Below are 26,109 nucleotides of genomic sequence, written 5' to 3'. Positions count from 1 at the left end.
GTTGCCATCCATCATATCTATGTAAGGCACACTGCTTGCCCTATGATAGAGAAAAAGTTGAAAAGGCATAGTCTCTGCTCTGGAAAAAAAATAATTCTAAACTAGATTAACATATGACAGGGTGAACTGATTTGTAATTGCTAATGATCGCTGCCATTTATTGAATATTCACTGGGCACCAAGCACTTTACATGTCAGGAGTCTCTCCCCAGCCATCCTATATGGTAGGTATTACTCCCACCTACAGGTGAAGAAACCTAGGGCTGGAAAAGTTAAGCAACTTCCCCACGGCCTCCCAAAGCCTGCATGGTAACCACTGCCTGCCCAGCCAACCTGTGCTAGCCAGATAAGCATCCCAGGTAGGCGCGCTCTCCAGTAAGAGGGGAGATCAGCAAGGACTGAAGTAATCTAGGAAGGCTTCATGAGGGCAGCGGCTCATTGTGAGTCCCAGGTGACGGGTTAGATTTGGATATGGGAAAAGTAAAGCAGAGGATCGAGACTCGCTTTTCCACCTCTGAGCCAAGAATCATCCCAGTCGATGGTGGAAGGTGGTTACCACACTCCTTCTAAAGTAGATTTCCTTTCCCTCTACTTACCCGCCCATACGCAGTCAGAAAAGAACAGGCAAAGACCCTGTTCTTTGCCTTCCGAATACTTATCACATTATATGTTTACATGTTCACTTAATTGTTTTAGTCTGTCTGCCTCCATCAGACTGTCAGCTCCATGAGGGCAGAGACTGCCTCCGTCTGGTTCAGCCCTGTCGTCCCAGTAACCAACACAAGGCATCAAGTCGGTGCTCGGTGAACGACTTTTAATGAATTCTAGTAATTGGCCTTTGTCTGAATTGTAAGAACGTGCTTATCTCCCTTCTGCTTTGCAGGTTCCTCGCTCAGGGCCTGGCATCGCATTAAGGCTTCTTCTCTGAACGTCTATACACGTTTGCTGAAAGGGGCTGAGTGCTAGACTCGGACTAGCGAGGGGGTCAGGATGTCGCTTCCCCAGGCCTCTCCCTCAAGCTCAAACCCACCAAGCAGGGACAAAAGTCGAAGAAACCCCCAACCCTAGCAACGCAGGCGGAGCGGAGCCCGCTGGTTGCTCAGGCACGTCACTTCCGGGATCCGGGTTCACGGAGAACCACTTCCGGGGCAGCGGCGCGCGGCGGTGCGGGAGGTGAGTGCGGCGGCCGGGGCGGCCCGGCCCGGGTTCCCAGGCGGGGCGGGGCCGCAGGGGCGGCGGGGGCGGAGAGGGGGTTGCGCTCGGACGCCGCGGCCCGCCTGTCCCCGGCGGCGTTGTTCCGCTGACCCCGTCTCTCTCCGCGCGCGGCCGGAATAACTTCCCAGCGGCTCGTTTGGAAGTTACTTAAAGAGGGGCGTTTGAGTCCCCGGGCGCCGGAGGGCCGCGTCCTGCCCGGCGTCTTCCCGGCGCTTTGGGGCCGAGACCCGGCCAGAACCCAGCGCTCCGCACGGCCGAGTCGGAGCCTTGACTCCAGCAGGTGGAGCTGGAGGAGGAGTCGGAGCCCCGCAGCCCGTGCGGCCGGGGTGGGACGCCCCGCGGCTCGGCGCCGGCCGCCCCTGGTTCTCGCTCTCCTCCTGGGGAATGAGCGCCTCGGCTTGACCTGAGATGGTGCACGCAGCGCACTGGGGTGCGAGGTGCCTGTGTCGTGGGCACATGAAACTCTTTTCGAGAGAAGTGGGGCGTGACTAGGGGAGACCTCCCGCTCTCTAAGCCGGGGCCCCGAATTCGGATTTGATGGTCAGGTGCGGCCGGGCGGGCGCGCACCCGTTTCAGCCCGCCGGCTGCCGGTTGTGACTCGGCGCGGGGACCTGGCTGAGCGTGCGTGGCACACGGTTTTCACCCGGTTTTGAGCGGTGGTTGGGAATGTGTTGCAATGGGACGGGTTTGGGCAAACACAGCCCTTTTTCCTATTAGACAGCGAGAAACGCCTAACACTGATTTTCGATCCCCTAACCTGTTTCAGTTGAATTCTCGACAGTATTTTAAAATCGCTTCATTGGAAACCAAGAATCCTCCACCAACATACTTGGGATCTGAGGTTTTTTTTTTGGTCTTAGAGAAGATTTTGTTTCTGTTTGCTAAGTCTGGAGAGCTAACCCTACGTGTCTCACGGGTTATTAATTTATTTCGAAATGTTGACTTTTTAATCAATAGCACTTTAATTTTAGAACGATTTTAGATTTACAGAATTATTGCCAAGATACTGCAGTGAATTCCTATACGCCTCACCCCCAATTTCCGCTATTAACGTCTTAATATAGTACATTTGTCACAATTGATGAACCAATATTGTTAAGTTATTACTAACGAAAGTCTGTGCTTTATTAAGGTTTGCTCAGTTTTCTCCTAATGTCTTTTTTCTGTTGCAGGACCCCATCCAGGATACCACATTACGTTTAGTAGAAATGTCTCCTTAGATTATGCTTAACTAATAGTTTCCCAGACTTTCTTTGTTTTAGATAAACTTGACAGTTTTGAGTGTTACTGGTTAGATGTTTTGTAAAAGGACCCCCAATTAGGATTTGTCCAGTTATTTTTTCGTGATTAGATTGCAGTTACAATCTAATCTGCGGAGGAAGACCACAGAGGAAAAGCACCATTCTCATCATATCCCATCGAGGGCACATACTACCAATATAAGTTATCGTTGATGTTAATCTGGATTACTAGTTTGACGTAGTCAGGTTTTTCCACTGTCAAGTTAGTTACTCCCTTTCAGTTTGCTCCTGTATCACCAACACAGTGAATGTATTTTTGTTTTTGTTTTTGTAAATAACTTTCTTTCTGCTCCAGGCTCATCTTGTATATTTCCTGCCTCGGTCCTAGAATTTACTATTTCTCAGAAGAGTCCTGGTTCTTTTTATTGGAGAGAGCAAGAGATGTGTGTGTCTACTAACCTGTATATATACACTTGCCTAACGTTTTTATATGTAGCAACCTGTATCTATATTAAGCTAAATATGAACTCAGACTGATGTCTGCAACTCTCATCCATTTCACGTGGATTATTCTAGCCTCCTTTTCTTTCTGGCTTATCTGTAACCTCCCACTCCAACTGTGACAGATGTAGCTCCCACCATTGTCCATTCATTTACTGAATTCACTTCCAGTATACATATATAGTGGTTTCAGAATTATTAACCTATATCCTCTGGGGGAATAACTTTATCACCTAGATTACAGTGCACACACATAGTTCCTTTGCCTTTAATCTTACAGACTCTACTTATTTTCCAAGTTACTGAGGTCTGCACCTGATTCTCCCCGTGTCACATTCTGCATACCATCCGGGATACCCTGACCTCCTAAATGATTTTTAAAGGACATTTGCATATGTTAAAGTTTACCCTTTGTGCTATAAAGTTCTGGGCTTTGACAAATGCTTAATGTCTTGTATTCACCATTACAGTGTCACACAGAATAGTTTCACCTTCAAGGATTATTTTTAACTTCTGTCTTTCAGATTTCACCTCAGCAATCTTATTGACTCTCTCTTCAAAATACCAGGGATGCCCAAAAAAATGTATACACATGATTTGTATTCATCTTTTGTTATTGGTGTATATTGAGTAATACAATTTTAATACAGTTTTTTCCTTTCTTAAAATGTGTATACATTTTTTTGGCACCCACTGTATATTCACAACCTGAGAATTTACCACCTCCGCTGCTACCGCGACTTTTGGACTATTAAAGTAGCCTCCTAACTGGTCTCCCTGTCCCCTATGCCCTTACAGCCTCCTGTTCTCAACACAACATCCAGAGTGACCATTTTAAAATGAGTCACACCATGTCTTTTTTTTTTTTTTTCCTAAGAACCGTCCAGTGGCTCTCCTTTCATTCAGAAGAAAAGCCAAAGTCCTTATAATGGCCTGTTGGCCCTACACAGTTTGCTCACTCTATTCTTGATCATAAAGTTCATTCCTGCCTCAGGACCTTATCCCTTGCTGTTCCTTCATCCTGGGGTACTATAACATATTTTAATGACGTGTTCCTTCACTTTCTTCTTGCCTCTGCTGAAGTGGTGTCACCTTCTCAGAGAGTCCCTTTCCTGACCGCCCCATGTACGTATAATAGCACCCCTTTCCTTCCTCTTTATATTTTCTCATAATACCCCTGACATTGTATTATATGTGTGTATGTATGTTTGGGAGCCACTAATTGAATGAAAACTCTATGGTAGGAACTAGAATAATGCCCAGCACATAGTAGGTACAAAATAAATATGTGTCAAATGAATGAATATCTCTGACCACTGTTGTCTGCCGTTCAAGGATGATTCTCAAGGGGTCTGGTAACCTTATGAAATTATTTGCCATGTTTGGTAATAAACGGGTGTATACTTTTTATTAAATTCTGGTAGGGATATGAGATTTCCCCAATGTATAAAAACCTTTGCTTTTAAGCATGTCTGGGCTAGAGACATTGCAGGATATTCAGCTCTGCCCTGAGAGCCTAAGCAAGCCCCATCCCTCTCAGCTACTCCTCCTTGTTAAATGAGGCAGTTGGTCGAGGCATCTGCTCTTGCTTTAAAGGTGGGAAACAGGAGTGGGCTCCATCATTTACCAAATATTTGTCAGGCCCTGGAACAAACGCAAGATGGATCCAGAGTCCCTATTATCCAGGAGCTTATTGTGAAACAAGTGAAAAACAGACTGAGTGTAGTATTTCTCAAACAATAAGGAATACATTTTGAATTTTGACCCAGAACATCCGTATTTGGATGTAGATGAATATTAGTGAAATAAAGCTTCAGGATACAATACTCAGCCTTGCTAATGTGATGTCTTCTGTTGTCATTTATGTAATTAAAGTGCTGGCTAATAAAAAGAACAAGAGCTGGTTAAAGCCTCAGAAACGGTTTCCATGGCTCACTAATGGGCCATAGCTTGCTATTGAAAACCATTGCCCAAGTAGGTAGAGAGTCCTGGCTCTGGAGGAATCTTGACTTTGCCACTTCTTAGCCAAGTAACCCCTGGGTGAGCCATCTCCAAGCCTGGGATTCTTCATCCTCATGAGTAATACCTGCCTCCCAGGGTGGTTGTGAAGTGAATGAGATGCTGACAATAAAGTGTGTGCACATCTGGCAAATGATTTGTTCACTGCTTCTACTGGGACAATGGCGGGGTGGGGAGGGGAGAGAAGGGTAGTGGGGAGACAAAGCCTTCGCAGGACGCCCGAGGGGTAAGCACACTAGTTAGTTGAGAGCTGAAGTTGTGACTTCAGCAGGCCGGCTGGGAAGTAAAGCACAAAGGTGCACAGAAAATTAGGAGTTGTAAAGTATACACAGTGTGTGTGGAGCATTTTATGTTTTCCAGAACTTTTTACAACCACCCTCCTATTATACCTGCGCTGGCCAATAAGGGCATCCTCTAGCCACATGTGACGATATTTAAATTAAAGTTAAAATTCAGTTCCTCAGTAGCCAAATTTAAGTGCTCAAAAGCCACGTGTTGCTGATGGTTACCATATTGGAGCGCACAAATACAGAACATCATTGCAGGAAGTTCTATTGGGCATCGCTTCATCAAACCCTATAAAAGTCTTGTGAAGGAAGTAGATAGAGCATGGGTTTTTCTTTTAAATTGTATTCATTGTTTCAATACTATTCCAAAGTTTTAAAACTGATGACCCCTTCATTCGAATAGCAACTATTTTAACGTTTTCCTATGGCTTCTTTTGATCTTTAGCCAATGAAAGCAATTTTATACATGGTTGCAATCATAGTGATTATGTAATTGTTTTCTGTTTTTCTGTTAGTGTCTTACAAAGCTTTCCTAGCTGACCTGATATACAACATTTATATTTGCCATTTTAGTGAAGGGAATATGCCATGATGTACGGTAATTGGGTTAACTGCTTCTTTGTTATTGGTCACTTTAGTTGCTTCCTGTTTTTCATATGAGTAGCACTGCCATGAACTTTTTTATACCTGAAGCCTTTTTTGTCTTTTGAATTGTTTCCTCACTATAAATTCTAGGAAGTTAGTTATTCAGTCAAAGGATATAATCACTTTTGTGGCTTTTATTATATATTGCTTAATTGCCATTAAAAAAAAGCCTAAATACGTTATAGCTTTGAATAGGTATTATTGTTGTTTGGCTCATAAGAACATCCAGTCTCCGGGAGGTCAAGAGATTGGCCCAAAGTGTAGCGAATTGCATGATTCCTGATTCCTGACTCCTAGCCCCATGTTTTTATCTTACTACAAATATTCGTAACAGTGTTGCTATTTGTAACGCTAGTAAATCCAAGTATTGATAAGACCAGTAGGCTTGTTACAGCCTTAAGCATACAACTTGGGGCCAAAGGCATTTTTTTAAGTGTGTATTTGTGAGGGGCAACTGAAGAAATGAGAGCTTTCTCGCACCTTGGTATTCACATGTCATAGGATATAGAGCCCTGTCGTGGCTGTTCTCCAGTGAAGCTGTTCTCACAGCCGCCTTGGCATTCACTTCAGAGCCAGTTTCTGAGCTACCCCAAACAAATCTGCGTGGTGTCTGAGCGGCATACCTTGTATTTGACCAAAAATGGCATTCCTGAACTTGCAGTCCCACCTGATTCACCACACTTGGAACCAGATGATGGTGGGTGCTTTCCAGAAGTTAAATCTTTCCTGGGAGGATGAAGCTCTGCCAGCTCCGAGGATTTGGGGGAAAACATGGGCCTGCAGCTTTGAAGGCCGTTCCCAAAGAAGACAGAGATGGTGCAAAACGTGGCCAGCTTGTTGGCACAGGCACGTGACCTACCTAAGTGACCAGATTGAAAGAGAGACAATACACATTGGCGTAAATCCCGGTCTACTTACCTAGAGCAGGGGTGTCCAAACTTTTTCCAAGGTTTTTTACCAAGGGCCGTATGCGGTAAAATACACAAACAGGCCACTCACTCGAGGTGAAGTACGTATTGCCTCTCCTGGTTTATTTAAGTAAACTAAATATATTTTTGGAATTTGCTGCGGGCCAATTAACAATGGATTGTGGGCCACAGTTGGCCCGCGGGCCACAGTTTGGACACCCCTGACCTAGAAGGTCATCTTTCTTATCCTTGAATCACTCCTCCTTCGTGTTGGGGAAATGCTGCTAAGCAGTGAAACGGCAGAACCAAAGTTGAGGAAGGTCTTAGGACAGTCTCGTTAGCCCAGGGCTATGCCATTATAGGAATACGTCGCAGGCCACAGGTGTAATTTTCTTTTTTTAAAAAAATTTAATATAATTTAATTATATTAGTTTCAAGTATAAAAGACAGCAGTGATGAGACATTTACACCCCTCACAAAGTGTAACCCCCCAAGTCTGCTACCCCTCTGATATATATAGCTGTTACAATACACAGGTATAATTTTAAATTTTCTAGTAGCCACATTTAAAAAGTAACAAGCAGGTAAAATGTTTTATTGTGGTAAAATATACATAACATAAAATTTACCATTTTAACCATTTTTAAGTGTGTAGTTCAGTGGCATTCACAATGTTATTAGGTTGGTGCAAAAGTAATTGCGGTTTTTTCCAGATTATTTTTAACCTTTGAAACCGCAGTTACTTTGGCACCACCCTGATATATAACCATCACCATCATCTATTTCCAGAACTTTTTCATCATGCTAAACTGAAACTGTACCTACCCTTCTAACAATAACTCCTGATTCCTCCCTCCTCCAGGCCCCTGGAAGGCTATATTCTAGTTTCTGTCTCTGAATTTGACTGTTCTGTGTATCTCATATAAAGGGAATCAGATAATATTTGTCCTTTTGTGACTGGCTTACTGCATGTAACATGTTTTCAAGGTTCATCCATGTTGTAGCATGTGTCAGAATTTCATTCCTTTTAATAGCTGAATACTATTCCTTTGTATGTATAGACCCCGTTTTGTTTATCCATTCGTATGTTCGTAGACTATGGGTTGTTTCCATCTTTTGGATATTGTGAATAATGCAGCTGTGACCCTGGGTGTACAAGTATCTGTTTGAGTCCCTGCTTTCTATTCTTTGGGGTATAGAGGAGTGCAATTGCTGGATCATATGGTAATTCTGTGTTTAGCTTTTTGTGACACCGCCACACTTTTCCAGTTCGTCTTTTCATTCTTGATAGTGTCCTTCAAAGCACAAAAGTTTTATTTCTTCTTAAGTTCATTTTATTTTTTCTTTAGTTACCTGTACTTTTGGTGTCACATCCAAGAAACCATGGTAAAGTCTAATGTCATGAAGAGTTTCTCCTAAGTTCTATAAGTTTTATAATTTTAGCTCTTAAGTTTTGATCTTTGATCCATCTTGAGTTAAAGTTTGTATATGGTGTAAGGAAAGGATCCAGTTTCATTCTCTTGTATGTGGATATCCAGTTTTCCCAGCACTATTTGTTGAAAAAACTGTCCTTCCCCATTAAATGGTCTTGTAACTCTTTTTTGGAAATCAATTGACTATATATATGAGGATTTATTTCTGGGCTCTCTATTCTGTTCCCTTGGCCTAGATCCTATGCCAGTGTCACACTGTTTTGATTATTGTAGCTTTGTAGTTAACTTTTAACATCAGAAAGCGAATGCTCCGGCTTTGTTCTTTTTCTTTTCAAAGATCAGGTGAAATTAATAATGTGATTTATTTAACCCAATACATTATTTCAACATGTGATCAATATAAAACATTATTAATGAGATATTTTACATTCTTATGTTCATACTATCTTCTGGATTGTGTATTTAACTTGGCTAGCTGTGTTTCAACTGTCAGTAGCCACCTGGGGCTCATGGCCACCATATTGGACAGCTCAGATTTAGCAGAAAATTGCCCTGCGGCACGGATCTCTGAAAGCACAAAGGTCTTTGGAATCAGGGGGGCCTGGTTCCACAGTAAGTCTGCCCCTTTGTTGCTGAGGTGGACAGAAGAAGGCCACTTGTGGGGGCTGTGGTAAATAAAGGGGGAGCAGTTCAGTCATCCCAGGGTAAGAGGAAGCAATAAGAAAGGCACAGTGGGGAGGCGACACGAGCAGCCTTGGAATAGAGTGGGGGCTTCGCCGAGCAGTCCACATCGGAAGGGGCATCCTTGGCAGAGCGTACAGCTTGGGTAGAGGCCAGGATTGTGAAAGAGCCCAGTGCTCTTGGAGAATTACAGGCAGTTCTTTCAGCTCAACTAGGGTATTAGGAATGGGGGACCCTGCGGAAAGCAGAGGCTGCAGAGGTGGGCTGGACCTTCCACCGCTGGCCACCACTGCCCTTGTCGTCCATGCCCCCAGCATCTCTTATTTCAGGTGCTGGCAGTAGCCTCCTCACCCATCTCCCTGTGTCCACCCTGCACCCCACCTCCTCTAATTTAATGTAAGTCAGATCATGTCACTTCCCTTCTCAGAACCCTTCTGTGGCTTTACATTTTACTCAGCTAAATTGGAAGTGTCAGCATCCTAACAAGGGCAGTCCCCACTCCTCTCTGATCTTACCTCCTTCCACTTTCCCTCCTGAGCTCCCCTCTCTGGCTATTTTGGACTCATATCCCTACCCCAGAGCCTCTATACTTGCTTTTTTCTCTGCCTGGAATATGCTTCGCTGAAGCGTTCAATGGCTCACTCTCACACTTCATATCTCTGCCACTCGATGCCTGTTTCTTCTTCAGAGAGCACTTCCTGTCACCCTATACAAAATAAAATGATGCCCTCCATAAGTTTGTTTTCAAAACAGTTGTAATTAGTTGGCATATCATATCTGGACGTGTTCTTTGCCTCTGCCCTGAGATATAGGCCGCAAGAGAACAGGGATATGTCTATTTTGCTCTCTCTTCATTGCTTGGTGTTCAATAAGTATTTGAATGAATGGCTGGCTGAATAAATAAACGAATAAGCAAAACCTGAAATAGCAAACCTTCAGTAAATGTATGTTGATTTGAGGTTTTTGTTGAAGTATTTGCATTTACATATTTATTTTCCCTAACTTTATATTTGGAAAAACTTCAAACATACAAAAAAGTTGAAAAGAATCGTCTATGACTATCCATATGAGTATATCCTCCCCTTAGGTTCAGGAATTGCTAACATTTCACCACAATCGCCTTATGTATTCGTGTGTGTGTGTGTGTGTGTGTGTGTGTGACCATTTAAAAGTCAGTGTAGAAACATGACACTTACCCTTTGCATTTAGAAGTTGACTCTGGAGAGTGGTGAGTCAGAGGACACCTCAGACAGCACGCAGCTGAGGCCATGGCTTCCGACCTGGACTTCTCACCTCCCGAGGTGCCCGAGCCCACCTTCCTGGAGAACCTGCTACGGTACGGACTCTTCCTGGGGGCCATCTTCCAGCTCATCTGTGTGCTAGCCATCATCGTGCCCATTCCCAAGTCCCACGAGGCGGTGAGTCCTTCCCTGTAAGCCTCAGCTCCTCAAGCTGGGTGCTGGGTACCAGAAATGGACCACAGAAATGGAGATCAGGGCCTGCTGGGCTTTACTGATGTAGTATGTCCCCAGATTCCCACCTGGGGCTGTTAATACTCTGTTTGTTCTCACATGCATTAAGCAGGTTTTTACTAGGTGCCTTCTACATGTCAGACCCTGCTAAAAGATGTGCTATGTGCCCTCCAGGAGCTTCTAGTCCTTGGGGGAAGGACAGAGACAAATCAGATTGTCACACAGGCTTCCTGAGAAGTACCGGGTACTGTGAGGGTGTATGACAGGGGGAGGACCTGACCTTACCCTGGGGCAGGGGCCTGGCTATTACCCCTCGCCCAGGGAGAGGAACCGGCTGCAAGGACCTGAGGAATAAAGGAGGGGGCTAGTTCAAGGAACTGAAAGAAGGTGACTGTGGCCAGAGCACGAGGGGACGTGATGAGAGGGGCAGCCAGAGGAGTGGGCGGGGCCCAGGGGGTTTTAAGTAGGAGAGTGACGTGATCAGGGGGCTTTTTTGTTGTTTTGACTCTTATTCTGTAGCTACGCACCCTTCTCCCGCCATCACCACCCCCCGTTTTCTGATGACGTTGATTTGTTGTAGAAAGCAGGGCATTGTCATCCACGACAGCCACATCCAGGATTTGGCTGATTGCTTCTCTGTAGTGTCGGTTACCATGTTTCTCTGTTCCCCATAGTTCCCATCAACAGGAAATCCGATCTAGAGGCTCGATTCAGCTCCGATCAGGTGATTTGGTGCTGTGCATTTCCTGTTGTCTGTCGTCAACAGGCACGTGGTGTCTGGTTGTCACACATTTAAAGATGTTAGGATTGATCCGTGGGTTTAGGTGGTGTTACCTGATCCCGCAGTTGTGAAATCCCCATCAGTCTTTTTGACCTAAATGATTTTAACATCCACCGATGATCATTGTTTAGGTCCATTATTTCCTTCTGCATTTATTAGCTGGAATTCTTTAATAAAGAAGACCTTTTCCTTATCACCTACCTGTATGGTTCCTCTGAAATGCTGTTCACACTAAAAGGCAGGATAAATGCTTGGTTCTTTCCCTTTATTTATTAATTTTCAGAGTAGTGAGTTTGGGCTCTAGCTGCCTGTAAACTTAACCAATGAAGCTTTGATTTTCATATCATTTTGAACGTGTGTTTTTGTATATTTGCTATGTCTTAGTTAATTTTAGTTTTTTTACGCTTAAATGGTTTCTGTGGGATCTTCATCAAGTTATATGAAATATTGCCTACCAGGCAAGCCCATTTAGGGACTCATTCATTGCCTAGGGTTTTTGCTGGATACAGCTCACATAAGCACCCTCTGCCTAGCACAGACTAAAATTTCAGACTTCCAGAAGGAAAGCAGGTATTCAGCGTAAACCTTATTTATTGTTTGCACAGACTGTTGAAGTACTTATCAGTTCTGGGAATGGTGAGAACACCCAGAATCCAGTTTCCCAGATGCCAGCCAAGGGCCAGCATTGCAAGCTGACTTTTCTAAGGACAGCAGTTGTTGTTTTTTTTAATGTTAACTCTATTCTGCACACCTATAATGTACTTATTATATCACTTTCAAGTAATTCTAAAATAGCTGTATTGTTTTTCACTACCAAGACTCAGAATGAATTTAAGATTTCTTTGTGGTTCTTTTCTGGCCCACAGATAGGTCCCAGTAAGGATGTCTGGTCAGACTTACTGTGTTTAGAAATTATTTTCTTCATATGGGTGTCTTCCCACGGTGACATACTGTTAGGTTCATTGGCTTTTGATGTTTAGGGATTATTTTCTTTTTGACTTAACTAAACCATTATATAAAATATTTAAATACAATAACATTTCCCTAAGTCAAAACTATGTAACAAGATGCAATCACAGAAATTTCCTTTATTCTCAGTATTGTTCACCCTTTTCCCTTCTTCCCTCCATGTAGGTAACCATTTTTATGGTTTTGATTTACCCTTCCTTGTTTCTTTTTGAAAACATACGCAAATGCACATGTGAGATATATACACTTATTTATTTATTTGTTTGTTTATTTATTTATTGTTTCCCTTTGGTACACAAAAGATAGCATACTGTTAAATCCAGTTGCACATCTCTCTTTTTCCACTTAACAATATATAGCGTATTCTGGAGATCCATTTCTCTTGGAGATGACTGGGCGCAGAGATCCTGCTGGTGTCGGGAGGATGATGGAGATTTCCCGATGCAGTGGGGGCCTCCGGAAGGAGCAGGCGGGGGTGGGAATGGGGAAGGAGCACGCCGGCTTCCACTTTAAGTGTCCTGAAGGGGTGTAGGGGTTGTGTCACGTCAGCTGCTGGGTCTACAGGTCTATATTAGGAGAAGGGTCTGGGCTGAGTGTTGGGCAGCATGTGAGGGTTGATGTAATTGAAGCCTTCTGTGGGAGAGGATGAGGTTTCCTAAGGAATGCGGCCCGAGATGAGAAGAGGGCCTAGGTCTGAGCCTTGAGGAGGGGCAGCCACAGAGGGCGGGGAAACCTGGGTGAGCATAGACAGGTTCGTGGCCTCGGGGCTTTTCTGTCCATCTCCAGTTCTTATTCTGGTAGCTTGAGAAGCAGGTCGTGATTGGAGTTTCTACCCCCACAGTTGTATCACACTCTGAAAATGAAATCCCTGCGCTCTGGGGCTCTGTCCTCACAGACACTGACATGCTATTAGATATTATAAATGACAAATATTTTTATTGTCGTTGGCCGCTGATGAAGCCTGCTAAGAGTCCTGAGGGAGGGAGGTGATGAGCATTCTTGTTTTATAGGCAGAGATGTGGAGTCAGGTGTGTCAGGCCTTTTGGAGGGCCACCACTCACCTCCTGTTGTGTTCTTAACCCTTCGAGGCTGGCCGCAGAGGCCTGGGCCAGTCTAGCAACTTGGAGAAAAAGGGGTGCCCTTTACTGATCGCTGAGGTTTTCGGTGGTGCAGTGGGTTGAGGTCTTTTGAGGCAGGGAATTGACAGAGGGGCCCCAGTACGCCTCCATTCCTCCTCCCTTCACCTACTCGGCCATGTAGAGGTTAATTTGTGACAAAACCCTCATCTTTTAAAATGTAAATACAGTATATAGGTTCTCATAATTTATCTTGTAGTTTAGGGGAATAAGGCTTATACAAGTGAATTGTCTTCATAACTGAAGCTTACTGTTTTAGGTGGGTTTCTTTTTTTCTAATTTTTCAGTGGATCAGTAGTAGCAAAAAATACAGTAGCATTAATTTAATTTTTTACAAGTGCATCAAACCAGCAGATGACCGCCAATTATACAGAGATGCTAGCGCCAGATTTCCTGTATGTCCCCATAAGGCAGCCTTTGCTCACTCCCTGCACTCCTCAAGAAATGGAGAGGAAACACTGTATTCTGTGCAAAAACAATCTTACAGAGAGGGCAAATGCTAAACTGTACATAGAGGCCATGCCTAGCAGCTAGCTGGGGTTTGGAAGCTGGATTGCAGGGGAAAAGAAGGGGGTTTTAACTTGGGGTAAGGACCTCTTAGGAAAAAGGGAGCCTGTGGGAATGGGGACAGCTTGTGGGACTCCAGGCAGCCCTAGGGCAGGAGGGAGGTACCTGGAAGTGGGGGTGGCAGGAGGGGGGAGAGGGTGGAAGTGGGGGTGGCAGGAGGTGGGAGAGGGCAAAAGTGGGGGTGGCAGGACCCAGAGAACAATCTTGCTCTCTTTGCGGTGTTGCTGAGGGCAAAATCATCCCTCTTGCTTGGCCTATAGAAACAAGGTTTATTAGTGGCTTTTTGGGTCAGAAGATAATATTTTTGGCTCCAGATGATGGGAAAGCCTTTGAAAAGCAAAAGAATGTCTTTCCTGTTGTTCCAGTAAGCCGATTTTTGCAACTAGTTTATGACTTCAGTACTTCAACACTTAGAAGATTATTTGAAAGCTCTTTTGGGGGTAATCAGGGAAGGAAAAAGGAACACATACAAATGCTTCCCACCCTACCCCCTTTCTTTTTATAGTAGAAGTAAGAACCAATTGGTAAAATCAAAACTAAAGTCCCTAGAACCTAAGCCAAATGAGAATATTTTCTCATTGACACCTCATTAAACTAAGACCCCAGAAAGTAAACATTTGTTTGAGCCCGATTGAAGCCTGGGCTGTACTTAATCCAAGCATTTTTTTGTAGGCTGGATTGTAAACTATAAGAGGGTAGATTCTTATACTGTTTCTGTCTAATCCAGGATGCAGATACATTTCATCTTTCATGTCAGTGATTATATGGTGGCCGTGGTGAAAAGGATTCTGGGGCTGCTTGTAGGCTCCAGACTAATGAAATCAATCAGTGATGTCTGCCATGAGCAAGGGGCTGGGGCTTTGGTTGTTTGAATTGCTCATCCTTGGGCTGGTCCATGATTCTCCATCCGTTTGCACCCACCTGGGCAATTTTCAAAGGCCTGGCTGCACTTGTAGAGATTGTGAGTCAGTTATTCTCTGAAGTCTTGGGTTAGTAGTGTCTTAAAGTGCCCAGGTGATTCCGTTCTGCAGCCAATAGTCTAATCCTTAGACCATTTCCCTGAAGCGCAGAACAATTTTGGGAGGACGGGAGGTGTTCAGTTCTACATGTGTTAAGTGTGAAACAATAGCAAGACATCCAAAGGGAGAGCCAATGAGAAGTTGGGAGTAGAGACCTGGGAATTATTTTATCAACAGCATTTTTTCTTGAAATCCTGAGAATGAGTTACTGAGCTTTTCAAGGGAAATTGAAATTCAGGAGAGCCATTGCTCGGACCACTTGAAGTAGCTTCTGTGCAGTGCAGATCCACTGAAAAGAGGGGGGTGTCGTCCAGAGCGGGGATGCAGCTGGATCTCGAGGGGGCTGTAACTAAGGACCCCATCACTCCCCATCTGCATCCCCTCTTCCTCTGCTCCCTGTGTGTCTCCTGTCTTTTCACCTCTCCTACCGGAGCCCTGCTTCCTCTGTTTGCTGTCCCTGCGGTAAGATGAACCATGACCACGAACAGCTCCCCAAGTTGATGTCTTTCAGCTGCATCTGGAGGCTGCCTTCCTGCTTGGCCCAAGTTCCAAAGTCCCCAGGGAAGGAACTGTAGCTGACCCAGCTTGGGACAGCTAGGCCAGTGTGGGGGGAGGCAAGGGTCCTATGGAGTGACCTCTAGGGGCAGAGGGGAAGGTCATTCCCAAAGGGACAGCAGTGCTGTGCAGACAAAGCCGGAGTCTCTATTTCTCTCACTCTCTCAGGATACGGAGCAGAGCAGGGGGCAGAGGCCCAGGGGACTGCGGTCTCCCTGAAAACCACCAAGTGGTTCAAGAAGAGCGTATGGAAAACCCAGTCCCCACAGAGACGAGGCAGTGAGAACAATCAAGTGATTGAGGAAAAGCTGCCCAACATGACGACGATTCCATGTTCACGCTGCTGCCTTTCAGAGTTTGGTTTCAGTAGAATAGAGTTCTTAACAGGGAGTTCTGAGTCCCTTGGGGGTCCCTACATGGGCTTCAGAAGTCTATAAGCTCCCTGAAATCGTTTACAAAAATGTGATGTTTTCATTTCAGGCACGTCCTGGAAGGTGGAGTGCAGTAGGTTAGTGAGGTGAGCGCCCAGTCCTGGGACTTTCAGGAGTGGGTAATAAGGCAGTAAAGGTAGGGAGCCCGTCTCCCCTGCCTTACCGACAGCCTGCCTGAACGACTCCCAAGCCTCTGTTGGACCAGTTTCTGCACAGAATGTTGGTCCGCTCAACACTAAGCGAGTGGGCGTTGACTTTTACTTAGTTCAGCAACTCGTGCAGCAGATACTAATAGTTCATCTGGCAATTAATCACAAACTCTCCTAGTAGTTTAAATGCCGCCTGTTCTAACCTCTTCTTATGTTTAGGTCACATCTCCCCGGCCAGCTGCCAGCCCCCAGGCAGGTACCTTCACTTCCGCTCTGCTGCTTTGTGGATTGCCACAGTCTCCTCTGGTATTAATGAGGACCCTTTCTGTTGAAAGTTCAGAACCTCAGTTCCAGCTTCAGTTTCCCCAGAAAGAAACTGTATTGCTCTTAGAACTTGGAATTTCAAGGCACAGGTGGGTTCAGAGGCTCAAACGGTCTTCAGGATTCTGTTTGTCTCTCCATATCCTGGAGATTTTCCTGCGAGGGTTGACTTCATTCTGAGGCTCTTGCCACGTGTCAAGACGATGGCTGCCGCAGCCGCAGTCTGCATCCTTATTGCTCGTGATTTACAAGCAAGAGAAGCCATTTCTCTACCTGTGCCCACTTTGCAGACTCATGGAAGGCCTCTGCTTGGCCACATGTTCAAACCTTGCCCCATAAGTGGGAAGGGGTAATGGGCACCATTTCTGCCAGGCCTCGTTTAACTGGCCCCTCCTAGGGAAAGGGCAGGGTCCCCATGGAAAGGGGGTGCTGGCCAGACAAAGACAAATGATGCCCACCATGGTGATCCAGGGGAGAATGCACCAGAATTGACGGCAAGTGATGGTTTTCAGTGCAATGCCCACAAAGACTTCACTGGCAGCGAGAAAGCCCTGCAGTGTTTGGAGCCCTGACGAGGATGGAGCCTTCCTGGGAGCGGAGGGGTAGTGGCCTAGAAGTTCAGACCCCGCTGGAAAATTCTGCACAAGGGTCTGGATTTTAAACTAGGCCCCTGCTTGCCAGTGAAGCCTGCCCTAGGGGATAATTAACTTGGGCAAGTGTCTACCCATTCTCAACACCTCAGGAGACAGGCCAACAGAACCAACTTTGCAATTCTGCCCTGTATTTTTTTTTAAGCTTGGGAGGAGTTTGCAGTTGAATTGGGTGGCAGGGTGTGTTTTACTTAACGAGCTGTCTCTGAGATATTGCTATGCGGTGGGTAAGGTGAAGGTATAAACATGGTCTCGAGATGTGAACCGGCTCGTGGGGAGCCAGCTGGATACACAGGAGCCACAGACCAGCCAGTGGGAAGGGCCTGCGTCATGCTGAATCGTGTCTGGAATGAGCTCCCAAGGCTGTTCTCTCTAATCACAGTTCTCCTCGCCTGCCAAGTGCGTCCTGGACTCTGTGTCTCTGTTCGCCTTGTGGAGCCCACATGGACGGTCTCCCCCGCCCCCTGTTTCAGCTAGTCCTATCCTCCTGCCAAGGCCAGTGCTACTAGTTCCATCTTAGCCCCCACCTGCTCCAGGCCTCGAGCAGGAGTGCAGAGCAGGACAGCAGGAGCTTTAGCCCTCGGCACACCTGGTCTGGGTGCTGGCCCCCCTGCAGGAGGGCATTCCTGCCCGACCCACCGAGTTCTTAAGGATCCAGTGTGATTGGGTGCGTGGGGCTACCTGAGCCGAGTGCAGTGCTTTTCTTTCCCTGGACCATTTGAGAGGAAAGAATAGTTTCAGTCTGTTGGAGAGTGACATTCTGTCCTGATTTATAGGACTAACTCCACACTGAACTGTCTAGTGGAAATCGTAAAATTCTGTGTTGTCCGTGTTGGAGCGATTCGATGCCTTGTGGCACAGATTCGATTATTTGAATCTGATGAATAGCAGCAATTTTCTGGCCTCGTAAGCGGTTGTGGAGCTGCTTCCTTCTTGAGGCCTGTGCCCACAGAGGGCCTCTCTGCAGACTCGGGCACCTCCTGGCCAGCCAGGTTTTCTTCTACCCCCGACAGTGTGATTGCCGAGGAAATTTGAAACTTCCTGCAGAGGAGGCACGGTGTTTCCAGATTTAAAGGTGGGGTTGGAGCGCTGGGAGCCTGCCGTCCACCTGGCTTGTACCAGCAGTGTGCATTTGAAGAGAAATTAGAAGCCAGCCATTCGTTCAGTCATTCCCGCCAGCCAAGCATTTGGAGCTCCAGTTCTGTATGACTAGGACTCCAGCATCTGGGCCGTGTCTGACAGTTGCCTTTGCTTCCCTGCAGGTTGGGGGAAGACAACCATGCTCCATTGGGCCAGTCACTGAGTCTCAGTGGGCCTCAGTCTCCTCGCCTGTAAAATGGGCTCACAGTGGCTGGCATGCCAGGGTGATGGGAGGCTCAGTGAGCTGGTGTTTGTAAAGCACCTACTCCGTGTACATCACTAAGTGCATTCTCTTTGTCATTACCCCGTGGCGCCCGATGCAGTCCCTCAGACACTGGACTCAATAGGTAGGTGATGAATGCTGAGCACCTATGCAGAGCATGAACGGGAACAGAGCACCTGGGAGATGCTGGCTTGAGCAGTAGCCCTGAGTGACAGACAGTGGGCTGCATGAGGGGGTGTGCAGAGAGACGGGTCAAGGCTGGAGCAGAGTGGCCCTGGCGGCTACTCGGAGGCTCTTGAAACTTGTCTGATATGAAGAGGGAACCAGCAACACTTTGACAGACATGGTCTCCTAAAGCTGTTGTCTTAGGAGAACAGACTCTGAAAGCAGTGTGGCGGGTGGTGAGGGAAAGCTGCGGGAGGCTGATGCAGAGACAGAGGCCGGCAGGAGACCGTGGGCTCTGACCCGGCACAGGAGTGTGTGCCCGGAGGGGACGAGGCCGGGCCAAGAGCCTGCGGGAAAGTAGAGTGGACGTGGCAGATTGGATGTGGGGCACGAGGGAATGGCGAGAACTCAGAAGTGACCGGAGCTTTCTAGCTTGAGTGACAGGTGGGTGACAAGGCCAGAAGCTGAGCTGGGGAAGAGAGGAGGAGGTCTGGGTGAGGAGGAGACATAATCCATTCAGATGACTCAATGACTGGAATATGTACACACACCCACAGAGAGCTGATTTCAACTGTAAAAAAACAAAGCATGACTCGAGGAGCACTAACCCACTTTCCTGACTCCTGTGGGAACCTGAGTCACAAACTAGGGGCTTCCGATTACCTATCGACAGATAGAATCTAGAAAACAAGCTGTTCTTTTCCTTCCATGGTCACCTGTGGTACCAAGGGCTGCTCCACAGAGAGAAAGTCGATTGCACAGTTAACTCAGATTCTCCGTCTGAGTGTCTCTTCTTTCATCTATAAAATGGGGGCTCATTAGGGTACGTTGTGAGGCTAAGATAAGATATGTCCAGACCACATAACACAGGGCCTGGCATATTGTAAATAATATTAGCAGCTGCTGTGGCTGTTGTTGTTCCTGTTAGTATTATTGGTTGTGATGTCTAGCCATAATTAGGGTATGTATACTGGGTTTAAAACCTGCTGTGTCCTCTGCGGCCATGGAGGAAGTGAGGCCTCGTCTTCAGTTGTGTTTCCATGGAGATAAACAAGAGTGAAGTTCCCAGGATTATGGGAGCTCTTGCCTGTTCTTTCATTTCATTCATTCATCCTTTCATTGATTTATTCATTCAGCAATGATGAAAGCTGTCCCAAGGAGTTCACAGGCTAATAGGGGAGACCAACATGAGAACACGTAACTGTGGAAAATTAATCATGGCGTTGTAAGGTTCCTGGGGAGCGGGGGAGAGGTGGAGGAGGGACATACCCTGCTGGAGGTAGAGGAACAGAGAGGGAAGGCTAGATAGTGAGGAGAGTGTGTTCCTGGCCGTGGCCAAACTGTGGCCAAACTGTGGCCAAACCGTGGGGGGCGGGAGGGAGTTTCCTGGAAGGCCGAGGAAAGAAGGGTGCTCCTCTCATTAGGGGAGTCCCGTGGAAGCCCTGGGGCCGGACCCAGTGGGGTGGGAAGGATCACAGACAGGCTGGAGAGGTGGCCTCTTTAGACGCTGTCCCAGGTGTGGGACATGAGGCTGCTGGTGACGGAAAGCCACTGGAATGCTTCAGGTAGGGGGTCTGTACTTTAGAAATGTTCCTTTGGCAGATGCACAAGGAATGGCGTAGAGAAAGCAAGACGATGGGTTAGCGGTGGGGGAACTGAGGTAGGGATTGTGATGCTAAAGAGAGAGGCTGAGTGGAGAGGTAGAAGAGGTCAGATCAGAACTTGGTGACCGATTGGCTGGCGGGGAGGAGGGAGAGGTTTGGTCACTGGGCCTCTGGTGGTCCTGCCCACAGGTGGGAAGGAGGACCCGGCCTGCTGGAGAAGGGGCCGTGCTTGGTCTGGGCCAGCTGAGCTGGAGGTGCCTGGCAGACTCCAGGCTCAGTCATCTGACAGACGGCTGAGTCAGGGGAGAGGTCTGGAAGGTGCCAGAAAAGATGAGGCACCTGAGAGAGGGTCTGTGGAGTGAGGGAAGCAAAGGGGTGGCAGCTGGGTGTCACCCTCTAGGGCTTCTGAACCAGCCCCACTGAAACCTGAGGAAGCGCCCAGCTCTAAGGTCAGAGTGGGCTCTGTCCCTGGAGGTCCTGCCGGCCTTGGCAAGTTCCCGTGTATAAACCGTTCACCTAATCCGGGCCTGTTTGCCCAGGCTGCTAGGGTCCCACTGGTTTTCAGGGACTGACGGGTACTGCACTGGGGATGGTTTCCAGTTCCCCAGGTCTCCTGATGTGGGGCCCTGTGGCGTTTGCCTTACACAGTAGCCTTCCCACAGAGCTCTGCAGCCCCTGCACTCGACACTGGCTCCTCTGAGGTTCTGTTTTGTTTTGTTCGTTTGTTTTTCTAATGGGCTTTTTTCTTTATTTTTCGCCAAGTTCCATAGATAGTCAGCACAGAGGGACAGGCTGGGGGAGTCCAGAGCTGCAGTCAGTGACCTGGCCCCGGGGGAGGCTTGGCCCCCTCATTATCTTGGGAAGATCACCCATGGGTGCCTGGTGGGCCTGGACTGGGCCTTTACTTGTGGTGTCTGCGCTGGCAGGGTGGAGAGGAGACAATGCTGGCCCCTGAGAGGGAGCTGACAGACCCCTGGACGAGGCCTTTGAGTAGGATGGGCCCCTCCCCAGCCAAGGTCCTGCCTCTTCTGTAGGGTAGAGGCTGATGGATGAGCTGGGAAGGACAGAGCCTAAAGCAAGTTGGAAGCTAGGCGTTGGCCAGTTAAACAGGGAGAAATATTTTTCTCTTCCAGAAAACGTGTGTTCCCTCCTAATGTTCTTATCTGCTTTTTGTTGTCCCATTTTTAATAAAGAACACAGGTTCTGAGCAATGTTTTCTTACCATAGTGTCGGGGGCACCAGGGCCTTGGGGTGGGGGCGTGGACACTTATATAAAGGGGGTAGCTACTACTCACCCCGTTTCTTCGGGGCGAGTGTCACAGGCTGTTTAAAGTTTTCAAGAAAGCTAAGAATCCAGATTTGAATGGGAACTCTCCCAGCTGGCTCAAATTCTTAAAAATGAACTGCAGGCCAAGTGAAGCCTGCCTGTGGGCCGGACGGGCCCAGGAGCCGTGGTTACTGTTCTCAGCGAGATGGCCCTCGCTCGTGTGTCGCCTGGCTGTGGCACACTGTGATTCATCCCCCAGGGGAGGAGGGACTACTCAGCAGGACCGAGCCCTCCAGAGTCTTCCAACATGAGCCTGAGTGGCTAGTGCGGGCCAAGGCCCTTCCCCAGAGCCCACTTTATCAGCACAACGCAGCCCAGGGCTGGATCTGCCGTTTTGAACCTTTTTGAAGCAGCAGAACCTTTGTTTAAACCAAACCTCACAGGGAAGAAATCACGACATACGTGACACAAAAACCAGAACTCCTCCAGTCCCAGGGAGAGTCTGAGTTCTGCCCTGGCTGCCCTCCCCGTGAAGCACCTCTGCCAGGCCCCACAGAACAGTGCAGCGACTGCCCACCTGCTGGCTGGCGCTCTCCACTCCTCCTGGCCCTGGCATTCAGTGGGTCGAATGGGAGGACAACAGCAGGGCCAGAAGGAGAGTAAACCACAGTGGGGCTGCCCTACGGTGGACTCCTCACCCAATTCTGACCAGACCCTGGCCAGGGTGACCAGTTAGCCACTGGGTCCAACCACACTCGCTGGTGCTCTGTGTGTTTTTGTCTCCTCACATCAGCCCTCCAGGGTGTGCATTGCTATTTCCATTTTACGGTGGGGTAAACCAAGGCGCAGAAAGGTCACGTAGCTAGAATGTGGAGGAGCCTAGGTTCCACCCAGGCCTGTGAGACCCCAAAGGCTGCCTCCTGCCCGTGAGGGCGCCCTTATTCTGCCCTGAGAACTGCCCTGCTCCTGGGGGCCATCCCGCAGACAAGGCCATCCTGGGTCCCAGCATGAAGGTTTCGATCCCTTGCTTTCTGTGGCTTGCTTTAGTTTGCACAGTTCCTTCAGACATGATCTCATTTTTACTGGTGTCAGGCTTGATTCCTCTAAGCAGAACTCTTTGTTTGTTTATCACCACGCAGGAGGCAGAACCATCTGAGCCCAGAAGTGGGGAGGTGACAAGGAAACCCAAGGCTGCTGCTCCTTCCACAAACAAGAGGCCCAAGAAGGAGGCCAAGAAGAAGCGCTAGAAGACAGGCCTGGCGAGCGGGCGGGAGGGGCACGGGCCGTCGAGGCGCCCTCCTGGGCCTCAGCGTCCTGTCCTCTCGCTCCGTCCCCGGCTCGCTCTGAGGCTCTGGGACACCCTCTGACCACAGAGACAGCCCAGCTGGGCAGACCACCACTTCCTCTTCTGCTTCCGTGCTGGTTTAGGGCCCAGGGGATGGAAACAGCCTGTGAGCGGAGACCGTCTTAGAGGTCTGTTTGTTCAGACGTCAGGTTAGCTCAGAGTTACGTTTTACTAAATCATGGAGTCCAGCCTTTAGTCCCGCCATGGGTTCACACTACAGTTTAGGATCATGATCTAACGCTGACAGGCGCCACCCTCTCCCACGATTCGTGCACCATAGATTTCCTGCTAGTCAGTCCCCTTACCTCTGCTCGTGCCGATGAAGCCAGGCTACGCCTCACCTGTTTGTTTGGCTCGGGACACATGGCCACTGTGACGTTCATGGTCCCACAAGTGCAGCAGCCAGGTCTGAAAGGTGCCTTGTGTGAGAGCCAGGGAAGACCTGGGCCGGGGTAATGTCTGGTTCTCCTCCAGCACATGGAAGTAGGGTTTCCAGGCAGGAATTCCCGCCTGTTCTCAGGAATTTCACTTTCCCATTCCCGAATCCCGAGAAAAGTTGGTCGGGAAATCGGGAAAATTGGCTCATTGAACCAGGGTGGTTGGTATTATCAGCCGTCACTTTGTGGAAACGATTCATTGTGGAGAACGGAAAACAGTTTATATCTCGGGATTTGGGAACGGGAAAGCGAAAAATTCCTGAGAACGGGCGGGAATTCCCGCCTGGAAACCCTAGGTGGAAGGGATTTGGTTGAATGAGTGCATGTTTCTTAGACTGAACTTTCTGAGCCTCTGAAATGGGGGTCTTGTCACTCTCAGACCAACCTCTTTTCAACCCAACATAGCACATTCAAGATGAGCCTTTTGGCTTCCACCTCTGCAATCTCCCACATCCCTTATCCTCCCCCCACCATTCTTTCATCTCTTGACCAATGAGGTAAAGTTGTTATGGCAAGTAAGTGTCAATAAACTGCCCTGCTTGCTGAACCTCCTGTGTGTTGCCTGCTGCTGAGGAAAAGGGGGAGCCTGGTCGCTACCCTGGGGGTGAAGGAAGGGCTCACCCCACAGAAGTGGGACATTGTGGCCCAGGATGACCAGCAGTGGGGGGCGGCTCTGGTCAGAGCAGCTGTGCAGCCATTCTGGGACAAGTTGTCAGAAAGGGCCCAGCCAGCTGCTTCATGTAGCCCTTAGTCACTGGAAACACTTGTGAATGTCCATGCGTGTGTGAGAGTTTCCACTGGGACCAGGCCCCACTCATCCCTCAGTTCCTGTCACCTGAGTAAGACGCTGCTTGTCCTCAGACTTGGTTTGAGAAGAACCAAGTCAAAGGCCTCCCCTGGCATGGGGTGGGTCACACAGGTCCAGCCACATGCCCGGAGTCAGTTGCCAAGGAAAAGTCTTGACCTGTGGTAACTCTTATTTGCCCAGCTTGTTTACACTCTCCCAGATGTCATGACTGATGAGGAGGAACTTAAGGGATGAGCGTGTAATCATCTCCGTCTTAGGGGAAACTGAAGTCCCAACTGCTGCAGAGTAGTGCCAGAACTTGGACTTGGACCCAAGTCCACGGCCCTTTCCTTGGTGTTTAACAAATATTCAGTGCGTGTTACCAGGCTTGGTGCTGTGAGGGTCCCAGACCTGCTGCTGGGGGCCTGGCAAGATCTCAGTGGGTCCGACTGCCTTCACTTGTCTCCCATGGAGGCTGTTTGCCAGAGAACAGGCCTAGGAAAGCAAGGGTGGTCATCCTCCGCTCCACCCACCCCTCCTCATTCCATACTTATTATGGACAGTTTGTAGCAGTTGGCTCTCTCGACTTCCAGGACCCCACCTCCCCTGGTTTTTCTCTAACACCCCTAGTTCCTTCTCTTTAGAGGGTCCCAGGTTTTGTTCCTTGGTCCTCTTATCTCTGCCTTGGAGCCTTGGAGATCTCATCCAGGCTCATGGTTTTAGATACCACCTATATGCAGACCCCCCCACCCCCAAATCCTTCCAGACCCCTCTCATATCTGACTTCCTACTCGGTATCTCCATTTGGATGCTCAACATACATCTCTAAGCAAATCCCTGATCTCTCACCAGCAGTCCCAAGTCTGATCCTTCTGTGGTCTTTCCCATCTTAAAGAGCATCTTAATTCTTTGAATTGCTTGGGCCAGAAGCCTTGGAGTCAGAACCCTTGACACCCCTCTTTCTGTGACACTTCATTTCTTAAGTGGTTCCTTACGGCTTGACCTTCCAAATCCAGAATGAGACCCATCTCACCACTTCCCTCTACTACTGTGATCCAGCCACCACCATCTCACCCAGATACTGCAGCCCCCTCCTCATAGTCTGTTCTCTACGTAGCAGCCAGAGGGATCCTGTTAAAACCCGTAAGATCACGTCCCTTACCTGCTCCCATCTTACTCAGGTAAAGGCCAAAGTCCTCCCAGGGACCCTTCAGGGCTTGCAAGAGCCACTCTGCCTCCATCACCTCTCTGACCTTGTGAGAGCTCACTCCCCCTTTACCCACTCTGCTGCATCCTCTCGGGCCTTGGGCCTTGTCTTCCTCAAACATTCCAGGCAACCCCTGCCTCAGGGCTTTGCACTTGTTCCCATTTCAAGTGGTAGACAGAATAATGGCCTCAAAAGTGTTCTTGTCCTAACCCCCAGGACCTGTGTCTCTGTCACCTTGCATAGCAAAAAGGATTTTGCAGGTATGATGAAATTAAGGATCTTGAGAGGGGGAGATTATTCAGATGGGCCCAGTGTAATCAGAAGGGTCCTTTTAAGGAAAAGAGGGAGGCAGGAAAGTCAAAGAGAAGGAGATGTGATGATGGGAGCAGAAGTTGGAGTGATGTGGGTCTATGAGCCAAGGAACGTGGGCAGCCTCTCGAGTCTGGAAAAGGCAAGGGGATGGTGTCTCCTCAGAGCCTCCCGAAGGAACAGCTGTGCCAAGTATCTTGATTTTAGCCCAGTGAGATCCAGTTTGGAGTCCTGACTTCAAGAACTAGTGTTGTTTTACATTTGTGTTGTTTTAAGCCACTAAGTTTGTGGTAACTTGTTACAGCAACAGTAGGAAATGAATACACCTCCCTTCCCTAAGATCATTACTCAGGGAAGCCTTCTCAAACCCAATTTAAAATTGTAACCTTTCCCCAAAATGTCCTATCTCTCATCTCTTGTTTTCTTCTCCTGTGCATATACCACCATCTAACATACTATATATTTTCCTTACTTTGTTGTCATACCTCAGTTGCAATGTGAGCTCCAAGAAGAAAGGAATTTTATTGTTCTTGCTTATAGATAAATCCCCAAGGCCCTAGAAGAGTGCCTGGCATATAGTAGATGCTCAATAATATTTGTGACATAGGTGATGTTAGGAGACGGTGGCTTGCCGTAACAATACAA

General features: G+C 47.9%; 1 protein-coding gene across 4 annotated transcripts; it reads left to right on the top strand.

The window, feature by feature from the left end:
• Positions 1 to 1,134: 1,134 nt before the first annotated feature.
• On the top strand, positions 1,135 to 24,001 carry MANBAL (mannosidase beta like). Of its 4 annotated transcripts, none has more exons than XM_081033450.1 (3): positions 1,135 to 1,173; positions 10,140 to 10,348; positions 22,519 to 24,001. In XM_081033450.1, exons 2-3 carry the CDS (start codon positions 10,199 to 10,201, stop codon positions 22,624 to 22,626), a joined length of 258 nt encoding a protein of 85 aa, XP_080889576.1. In that variant the 5' UTR covers positions 1,135 to 1,173; positions 10,140 to 10,198; the 3' UTR covers positions 22,627 to 24,001. The 4 variants fall into 4 exon arrangements, with proteins under 4 accessions (XP_080889576.1, XP_080889577.1, XP_080889579.1 ...); XM_081033451.1 differs by lacking the exon at positions 1,135 to 1,173 and adding an exon at positions 1,204 to 1,836; XM_081033453.1 differs by lacking the exon at positions 1,135 to 1,173 and adding an exon at positions 1,300 to 1,836 and having other exon boundaries at positions 10,143 to 10,348.
• The last annotated feature ends 2,108 nt before the right edge of the window (positions 24,002 to 26,109 follow it).

This window comes from Rhinolophus hipposideros (assembly GCF_964194185.1).
Source record: "Rhinolophus hipposideros genome assembly, chromosome: 22".
Lineage (NCBI taxonomy): Eukaryota > Metazoa > Chordata > Mammalia > Chiroptera > Rhinolophidae > Rhinolophus > Rhinolophus hipposideros.
This window is presented reverse-complemented; position numbering and strand designations above follow the sequence as displayed.